This window comes from Ictalurus punctatus, chromosome 3 (assembly GCF_001660625.3).
Source record: "Ictalurus punctatus breed USDA103 chromosome 3, Coco_2.0, whole genome shotgun sequence".
NCBI classification, from domain to species: Eukaryota; Metazoa; Chordata; class Actinopteri; order Siluriformes; family Ictaluridae; genus Ictalurus; species Ictalurus punctatus.
In genome coordinates this window covers 14,541,967-14,552,522 of record NC_030418.2, presented here as the reverse complement: position 1 = coordinate 14,552,522, position 10,556 = coordinate 14,541,967, and the positions used below count along the sequence as shown (strand labels likewise).

Sequence of the window (10,556 nt, the reverse complement as noted above, 5' to 3'; positions counted from 1 at the left end):
AAGACACTAACAGTTTACAGACGGTAGGCAGTTACGGTCAGAGTTAAAATAACTTAGCACACTAAAGAGACCTTTCTACTGACTCTGAAAAACACCAGAAGAAAGATGTCTAGGGTTCGTGCTCACCTGCGTGAACATGCCATAGGCCTGCTGCAGGGAGGCATGAGGACTGCAGATGTGGACAGAGCAATAAACTGCAATGTCTGTAATGTAAGACGCCCAAGACAGTGCTACAGAGAGACAGGAAGGACAGCTGATTGTCCTTGCAATGGAAAATTACATGTACTCATGTCCCCCCCCCCCAGATGTGATGGAAAACTTGCAAATGCCTTAGTGGAAGAGTGGAGTAACATCTCACAGCAAGGACTGACAAATCTGGTGCAGTCCATGAGGATGAGAAGCACTGTAGTACTTATAGCAGCTGGAGGACACACCAGATACTGACTGTTCCTTTTAATATTGACCCCTCTTTGTTCAGGAACTCATTATTCCATTTCTGTTCATCAAATGTCCGTGAAACTTGTTCAGTTTATCTCTCAGTTGTTGAATCTTTTTTTATGTTAATACAAATATTTACACATGTGAAGAAATTTGCTGGAAATAAAAGCAGTTGAATATGAGAGGATGTTTCTTTTTCTACTGAGTATACATCAAAATAAGCAATTCAAATGAATCATTAAGAGTGTACATCATATCTGGTCTAACTAATGAGCAAACCAAACTTTTGCAAATCTGACAGATGTTAAAACATTTAGAGAAAAAGCAAACGCTACATTAAGGCCCTGGTCTTTTTCTGCCTCTATGCAGAATGTTTTTCGTGTTTGTTTTTTTTTGTTACGAGTATATTTCTACGGTCAAGATTATCTTAGGAAGGCATCAGAGCTTGAACATAACAATTATGAACATATAACACTGATTAAGATATGGAAGTAAAGCAAGTCTTTCAGAGAAGGATATTAGATGCAGTTCTTCACTTTGGTAAGTCTATTTGCAGAGCTTTTTTCCTTAGAATTTCTGTAAAATTGAGTTTGGAACAAAAAACCCCCTCCCAGTTATTAGTAATTCTCCACTGAAAATCCTTTTTAGTCTATTATAAACCTTTTTATACTAGATTGAACCCATATCTGTGAAAAAAGTTCTAGGATAATACTGACAAACGCAAAGTAGTGTATGTACTTAGAAGCTGAAGAATGTTGTCACAGAGCTATAGCCAGAAGAGAGGGAAGTTAAAGCTCATAAAGTCTGTGATCATTTGTGAAGCGATGAGGATAAGTCATAAAACCAATGCCCTTATCGTGAACCCAGAAAGAACATCTTAAGTGCACTTTCAATCCTCCTGTTTAAAGATGTCCTTTCAGTTTCAGTCAGGAAAGAGGCTCGCTCTTTACTTTTTAAACTCCTACAAATATTGCTCTTTTCTATATATAAAAAAAAAAAAAAAAAAAAAGGATGACAGTGCATGGCCCAAGGTGGACCAACAACCTGAACCCATGGTGTTAATGTGTATATCGTTTGCAACCAAACAGTATTTTAAAGCAAATAAAAATAAAATGAAATCAAAGAGTGAAGCTGTACTGGTGAGGCGCAAATTTACAGATGACATTTAGCTGGAACAGACTCAGAGTGCATAAATACCATGCGTTGTGTTGTCTGTGGCCACACCTGTATAATAATACATCATTTCCTGGGTTTCCAGGGTGTAATCACATGAACACTGCACTACACTACCCTAAAGAATTAGAGGCCTAGAAGAAGGGTAGACTTTTTAGGACAATGATGTGTTGTGTTTTCAGGCATGAGAACTATCCATCCATCCATCCATCTATACAACAATAAAGAAAGAAACAAATAAATTCACTGATGTGTACGTCATATCAATGTTTACCTTTATTGTTCAAAGTTATGGATTTTTTTTTAGGTGATCTTAATAGAAGTGATCAGTGAGTCAGAGCAATCAGCTCAGCTCAACCATAAGACTCTCAATTGGCTTACAACAAGCCGCATTTGTTTATGTTTGCTTATCTATTGCTTTAATCGGTCAATAAAATCTTACTCTAGCCTCCGAGTAACAAAAATTGATTTAAATAAACGTAAAACCAGCAATGTGTTACATATTTGTTTTCTCAAATGCAGTAAGCATTGTTGCATTAATATTATTCAGCTGCTGTGTTTGTACTTAATATTTAATAAAAATTCAAGGATACTTGTATTTTTATGCTGATTTTCACCTGCCCAGTCCATTACACTTCACATATTATTATAACAAGCAGTCGTGCAGTCAGCCCATCATGCTGTTTCAGTTACACATAAAACACACAGAGTCAAATAGATGCCTTAAACTTTTCACTGGAATTGACAGGTGTTTCTTGTTACTCAGATGTGTCCTGTTATATTGAGTGTTTAAACAATAAATAGCACTGAACGTGTACTCTTGGTTTTAGCCTTCAGTTTCACCTGTGAAAACTGCATTTGTTGTTAAAAAGGATAAGCCAATATGAAGATCAGAGAGCTGTCTATAGGAGAAAAGCAAGCCATTTTGAAGCCGGGAAAGAGGGAAAATCAATCAGAGGCATTACAGAAACATCGGACATAGCCAATACAACAATTTGGAATATCCTGAAAAAGAAAGAAGCCACTGGTGTACTGAGCAACAGACACTGAATGGTTTGGCCAAGGAAAACAACAAGAGCTGTAAAGCAAACCTAAAAACAACAGTCAGTGACATCACCAACAACCTCCACAGGGCAAAGGTGAAGGTATCACAATCCACTGTTCAAAGGAGATGTCATTTGCAGAAATGTAGAGGCCATACCATAAGATGCATACCACTCTTCAGCAGTAACAATCGGAAAGTCAGAATGGAATACGCAAAAAAATAGAGAAATGAGCCACAAAAGTTTTGGAACCAAGATTAACCTCTACCAAAGTGATGTAAAGGCCAAAGTGTGGAGAAAGAAATGATTTGCTCAAGATCCAAAACATACAAGCTCATCTCTGAAACATGATGAAGGTAGTGTCATGGCTTGGGCTTGCATGGCTGCTTCTGGAACATTCTCACAAATCTTTATTGATGATGTAATTCATGATGGTAGCAGCAGAATGAATTCAGCAGATTACAGAAACATTTTGTCTGCCAATTTACAGAGAAATTAAATCAGGAGGAATTTTATCATGCAGCAAGACAATGACCTAAAACACAGTGCCAACACAACAGAGGACTTTATCAGGGAGAAAAGTGGAAGGTTTAAGACTGGTCAAGTCATTCACCAGACCTTAACCCAATTGAGCAGCATTTCACCTCCTAAAGAGGAGACTGAAGGGAGAAACCCCCCAAAACAAACAACAACTGAAAGAGGCTGTGGTAAAAGCCTGGAAGAACATCACAAAAGAAGAAACCAACAATTAGATGATGTCAGTGAGTTGCAGGCTTTATGCAGTTGTTGTAAGCAATTGATATGCAACCAAATATGAAGTGCTATTTACTTTCATTTACTTCAAGGCTTATCTGTTCCTCTACTTTTTTTTGCCGAAAAATTGGGTGGTCTAATATAAAAGGTTCTATGTTTTATGTTGTTTAACACATCTAGATCTAAATACCAGGAAATACAAGCTAAAATCCTAAACTCTCATCTCATATCCATCTTTTCATCTCAAACCCTTTGGTGTATATCACAAAAAATTTAATTGGCCTTGCCATTCCAATAGTTTTGTAGGGGACTATATATTACTGATCATTAGTTAAGAGAGCCGACTTCAAATGGCCAGTTAAAGAGTCGGTTCAATGAGTTGACTCTTTCATGAACAACAGATCACTACTTCATAACCACTTCATTGCCATGGGCTATGACATACAATATTCATGCACCTGTTTCTGGAACTCAGGGAGCCTGATCATCTCAATTAAAGCTTCTGTGACTGTAGCCAACTGTTTATAGACCAGCACACACAGCTAACTCTTAGTTATAGATGGAAGAGCTGTATGACAAATGATTTTAATTATTTTCCCCCTTCAAACATATACAGCACTGAGAAACAACACTGTGGTAGAAAGAATGCCGAAATTTGGGTTCTTTTTAAGAATGCCTTGATTTGGTTTCTCATTAATGCTAATTGAAATAGTTTTTAAGACAGTGTTTCATAAATTTTACTGAGAAATAATATGTAAACTTTTAGTCAGCATGATCAATATGAGGTCGCGCCTTAAGTTGTAGTATGTAGATATTGACTATTTGACGACACAGCTGTCAAATACCACTGCAAAAATTGACTGTGGGCCAATGCTTACAACTAGAACACAAACCAGTTTGTGCTGTTATTTTTTGTTAGTTTTCATTCAGAGCTCATTCTGTGGTGACACTGTCATCAACCAGATCCCTTTGTGTTTAAAAGTTAAGAGCCTGTTGCCATTTTTAGAGAAATAAATTCAATCCACATGAATCTACTTTATTTAAAGACCTAGTGATAATGTTCAGCCTAGGATGTACCAAGTTAAAACCAATTACATTCAGACAATAAAAAAATTATCTATTACAGGGTCATTAAAGTCCTATATGCTACCATTCTAACAAGGAATGTAAAACTCTTGTGTGTGTATATATATATATATATATATATATATATATATATATATATATATATATATATATATATATATATATATATATATAAAATAAAAGAAAAAGAAAAACACATACTGAATTGCAAAACCCCAAATTTAATAATGTTAATGCTGAAAGAAATAAGGCAGCCTTTTGAAGATTTGCTCGATTACATGGGCGGCTTTATACCACCTTCATGAAATTTTAAGATAAAATCTGAATAAATTAAAAGTGTGTTCATTAGCTGCTGGATAAGGGAACACAGGTATTTCCTTTCCTCAGCCATTAAATAATTCAACACATTTGTTTCAAAAGGAACACAGCAAATATTTTACAATCTCTGAGTCCTGTTTAACAATGAATAGGCAAGTTTGTTCAAGTCATTTTTGATGAGACCATCAATATATTGAAGATCTGAGGCTACATCATAATGCTTTGCTGTTTTTGCTTAGTTGGATTTGATATGTTTGAGTTAACACTTTGAGTCGTGTATTACATGCTGACCAAACTTTGTAACGTGAGTTCCTTAAAGGTGTATGTGGGAGTTAGAGATTCCTGTTGGGGCTCAGAACCTGGGTGAGAACCTGTTAATTTGAAGCTTTGGTTCAGGGCAGAAAGGCAAAGTGCATGAGAAAGAGAGGGGGAGAGACAAAGAGAGAGAGAGAGAGAGAGAGAGACAGAGAGACAGAGAGAGAGAGAGAGAGAGAGAGAGAGAGAGAGAGAGACAGAGAGACAGAGAGAGAGAGAGAGAGAGAGAGAGAGAGAGAGAGAGAGAGAGAGAGAGAGAGAGAAATCAGGCTCAGAATTTCAGACCACGAACTTGTTCTTGGTAGTTGAGCCACTCTTAGTGGCTGTGTCAGCATGAGACTGATAACCAATGGTCATCTTCATAGGGATTCCTAACCGCTCCTTATAGACCCTCCTGTAAAAAAAGACCATATCAATGCAGAAGAATGTTTTTGCATTAAGATATGCATCTTTCACTATACTTTACATCTGTTTTTTTTTTTTTATGTATGTGTGTACACGTCTAACCCTATGTGCGTTATTGCTTCTTTGTTCTCGTAATCGGTTGTCCAGACAGCAATTTTATCTCCTTTTGTTCGGATGTTGACTACAGCACCGCACACATCATCACTGTAGTCATCAAAAGCTTCTCCTATGAGGCAAAGCATCTGCGACCACACAGAAAGAACATCATGACAAGAACAAAGCTGTAAACAACTGCACATGGGATCAGGTTAAAGCAGCAACTTCATAAGGATGCTCACCGTTTCCAGCCAAAAACGGTCCAGGTCGAGTTTCCTCTGTTGTTTGTTGAGGGTGATGAGCCAGCGCCCTCCTTTCTTATTTCTCTCATCCTCCCACATGGGCTCAATGTCGTCCTGTAACGCACAAAATGCAAAATGTAGGCATACAAAATCTTGACTAAAACATCATAATGAACTTGCATTTACTATACAAAGACACAAATAATAATAATAATAATAATAATAATAATAATAATAATAATAATAATCAGAGATGCACTGATACTAAATTTCTCAGCCGATATGACAAACGATTATTCAGAGTGATATCGGCCAATACCGATAGTTCTGCCTTTTATGCCTTCTTTTAAATGAATAATAATTAATTCCACAGTTGTGAAGGAAATGCAAATAAAAACTTTATTCTATCCATTTCAACAAGTTGTTTCACAGTAACTGGTCTCATAAACAGAAAACACATTACTCAAATTAACATTAACACATGAACTCAATTCTGAAGATTAAAGTAAGATTTCTGAACTTATTGAATGTTATTAATTCATATTAACATTGCCTGAATTCTAAAAAAAACAACAACAAAAAAATCCTGTTAGTCTTCACATTCACTCACCACAAACAAAACCATTTTTACTTCATCACTGAACAACAAACTAATATATAATATAAACCTTTTCTTTTATATATTAAGATTAACTGGATAAGGATTATACTACTCTACAAATATATTTTTCTGCGTAATATATAGTTTTTTTGTCAAACCATCTTCATTTAAATCTTTCAGCGGTATACTGGCCCTTTAATTCAGCACAAGCAGCGCGGCAAAAAAATATTAGACTCGATGCCGAAACTCCCGTTTCACTGCTGCTCACTTCTGATGTAAAATTTTAGCAGTGCAGAGCTTACAAACGGCAGTTTTGTCATCATTCCACACAAGAGACAACATCTTTACACACAGCACGAAATCAATGTGTTCTCTCGCCCTCTTTTGATTGACAGGAAATAATCAGTCCTGATCATCGGATGTTTTTAAACTAATTGGCCGATAGCAGGAAAAAAAGGCTTTATCGGCCGATACATCAGTGCATCTCTAATAATAATAATAATAATAATAATAATAATAATAATAATAATAATAAAGGAAGTTCACCTTGAACAGCGAATAGTCACAACCAGACATCAAATTACTGGACAGCTGAATGTGGTTATAAAGCCTAAAAAGACAAACAGGCCATCAACCCAAAGCAGTTTAATATATTTCTCTGCAAGTTATTCTTAGATATACATACAAAATTAAGTCCTTACGCCCAAAAATCCTCTACTGTGTCAAATTTGGAAATCAGTCGCAAGTTGGCTTGCCATGTTTTGCTCTTGTCATTTTTAAAGAACCATAAAGTCCATCTGCAAGAAGACAAGCAATTTACACATCCTCTCAAAAAACAACAACAATCCTGTACACCCAAAACATGACAAGTCTGTCAGCTAAAATAACACCGTGCAAAACAGAAAGTGTAAAATAGAAAGAAATATGAGCGGCAGAACCGTGTTGACGAGCATATGGTTGACCTGTTTTGTAGTGGATGTTTGATATAACACTCAGGGCTGACAATCTCCTGGCTCGTCTCTTCTGAGTTCTCCTCTTCACTCTTCGATGGATTCAATATTACCTCCTTGAGAAAAGAAATGCCAACAAACAAAAAACGCCTTTTGGAAATGTCAAGTCTAGTATATAACCTACTTGATTCAAGTACACTACACAACTACCTGAAGGCTGCGAAAAAGAAATGGCTGTCTACGTTTGTGTTGAAATGAATCGATTTACAATTCCAAAGCATTTCTACGTAATTCCCAGTAGTAGTAGTAGGTTCATATAAGGTGGAGTAATGTCTTATATCTAGTACCGCAACATACAGTTCTGAATGCATTCTCGTTGTCAAACCCAATACAAATGTGAAACTAGTCTCAGCTCCGATTTAAAGTCTGGTTCTACAACATTATTTAAAAACAAAACATCAAGTTCACATCAACTAGCTCTACAACATAATACTCAGCACAATCAAGAGCTGGGAACTACACGAGACAACTACATAGTGCATTCATGTCTGTCTGCGGTTTTATCACACACCAAGGCTTAAGCATTTCAGAAGTAATCCTGAATTTATTACACCAACATGAGCTTGCTTGATGTTTGTCAAATAAAATAGGTATTATGATGGTGGTGGGATTTTTTTTCTTCCTTCCTGAGACTTCTCTAGAGAGTTCAGTCAGATACAGATGTCGTGGCGGCACAGCTGTCAACTCACTTTTAGCTCCGTGTGTATGGTGTTCTCTACATTAACTAAGATAACAAACATGTGGAGGGAAACACCGCCTGGTCAAGAACAGGACAGGGACGTCGCTAGTTTGCTAACGTTCAACTCATGCACTCTTTCACTGCTGTATAATACGCTACGTGGGGCAGCGTGTACTCATACAAAAGCAATGCCAAATATCCAGAACAACAGCAGTGGCAGTTAGGTGTAGCCTACAGAATACACATCTGAAACAACAACCTCTGTTAACGAGCCTGCTAAGCCAGCTCCGACGATTCTCGAAACAATATAACAAACTAGTCTGAGCCGAACTTGTGAAGCCAGTCAGGAGTAACTTACTTCAGCTCTCCCATTCAAACATGTCGGTTAACTTTACTGAAGTCTAACTGTAGCTCACATTCCCGGGTAATTCTGAACTAAGTCATCTACACACACATTAATTTTGATAGAGTAGCTTATGAATGCTAAACAGAACTCGAAAAAAGTGAAAAAATATTCTTAGAGTAAAGCATTGACTCACCGGCTCGGCAGTCGCCATTTTCCATGACTTGTTCACACAGGCCTCATATGGAACATTCAGGCTGCGTCCCAAACCGCGTACTACCCTACTAGATAGTATGCCCACATATAGGCGGCGTACTACTACTTCATACTGATTAGTACGGTAGTATGCTGTTTTGAAAGTAGCCTGAGTCTCATTGGTCGAAGCCGGAGAGCCTATGGGGCTAACAGACACAGCACAGAGTCCAACATAAACTTAGCTCAACTTAAATATATAATAGTTTCCTTTTTTAATTTTTTTTTTTAAATAATAATAATGAAACCATTAGCATTGTAATTTTAAAAGTGTTTTCTATATGTGAATTTTTAATAGTAACAGTAAGACTATAAAAGTGTTTTATATGTAAAATTCTTGACAATATTTCCCATGAATATATTGCACACTTTTGGCACCTCAGGAAGCTTATGAGTGAGTTAGCTACCCAGGAAGCTTGTCATGAAGTTAGGCTGCATCTTTAAATTTATATTTACAGTGCCATATAGTGTAGTTCTACTAAAACATCTAGCAAACCCTTTTTAAACTTACAGTGCTGTGAAAAGATATTTCTGATTTCTTCTGTTTTGTGTATATCTCATACTCAATTGTTTCAGAAATTAAAACAAACTCTAAGATAAAACAAATGCAAAATAGTTTTTTTTTTTATTGAAACAAAAAAGTTATCCAACACCTATCACCCATGTGAAACTGCCCCCTTAAACTAAAAATCTGGTTGTGCAACGTTTAGCAGCGATAACTAAAATCAAACGCTTCAGATAACTGGAGATCAGACTTTCACTTACTTGTAAGGCTAGGATTTACTCCTATTACTCCTAAGTTTGTGGAGACCTGACAATCACATCCATAGGTGGTTCTTCCCTAAACTGTAACCACTAAGTTTGAGGTGCACAGTTGTATACGATGTATTTGAATGCTGTAGCATTACAATTTCCCTTCACTGGAATTAATAGGCCCAAACCTGTTCCAGCATGAAAATGTCCCTGTGCACAAAGCGAGCTCCATGAAAGACATGGTTTGCCAAAATTGGAGTGTAGGAACTTGAGTGTCCTGCAGAAGACCCTGACCTCAACCCTGCTGAACACCTTTCGGATGAACAGGACCTATGAATGTTGACTGTGCACCAGGTCTCCTTACCCAACATCAGTGCTTAACCTCACCAATGCTCTTGTGACTGAGGGCAAATCCCCACAGCCACAAGCCAGAATCTAGTGGAAAGCCTTTCCAGAATAGTGAAGGTTATTATAACAGCAAAAGGGGAATAAATCTGTGGAAAAAGGGTGTGACACTCAGGTGTCCACAGACTTTTGGCCATAAAGTGTATTATAAATGAATGTATTCAGTTGCACATATACTGACCTGCAAATTTACTAGGAACACCTTATTAATACTGGGTAGACCCCCCCCCCCCACTGCTATCCCCCTGCTCTCAGAAAAGTCTCAGTTCATCATGGCATGGATTCCACAAGGTGTTGGAAACATTTCCTTGCAATTCTCATCTATGTTGACATGATTGTATCATATGAATATGCCAGCTGCACATTCATTCATGCTGCAAATCTGCTATTCTACCAAATCTCAAAGGTACTCTATTGGATTCAGATTTGGTGACTGGCGAGGCCACTGGAGTACAGTGATCTAACTGTCATATTCATGGAACCAAATGAGACAACTTGTGCATTGTGACATGGTGCAAGATCATACTGGAAGTAGCCAATATAAGATTGGTAAACTAGTAAACTGTGGCGCCATAAAGGGATGCACGTGGTCAGCAACAATACTCAGACAGGCTGTGGCATTCAAACAAGGCCACACCAGCCTC

The 10,556-nt window shown here is 37.3% G+C and overlaps 1 protein-coding gene across 1 annotated transcript; it reads right to left on the bottom strand.

Annotated features, from left to right (window-relative positions):
* Positions 1-4,694: 4,694 nt before the first annotated feature.
* Positions 4,695-8,850, bottom strand: eif4eb (eukaryotic translation initiation factor 4eb). The gene is made up of 7 exons (XM_017464702.3): positions 8,699-8,850; positions 7,433-7,536; positions 7,172-7,267; positions 7,017-7,080; positions 5,870-5,983; positions 5,634-5,773; positions 4,695-5,520 (listed from the first exon to the last, which is right to left on the bottom strand). The coding sequence occupies exons 1-7, from the start codon at positions 8,714-8,716 to the stop codon at positions 5,406-5,408; spliced, it is 651 nt and encodes a 216-aa protein (XP_017320191.2). The 5' UTR covers positions 8,717-8,850; the 3' UTR covers positions 4,695-5,405.
* Positions 8,851-10,556: the final 1,706 nt, after the last annotated feature.

Excerpts from the sequence above, each read along its gene's own strand:
- eif4eb (XM_017464702.3), bottom strand. Across the intron at positions 7,081-7,171 it reads ACAGTAGAGGATTTTTGGGC|GCTTTATAACCACATTCAGC; the intron begins GTAAGGACTTAA and ends TTGTCTTTTTAG. Across the intron at positions 5,521-5,633 it reads GAAGCAATAACGCACATAGG|GAGGGTCTATAAGGAGCGGT; the intron begins GTTAGACGTGTA and ends CTTTTTTTACAG.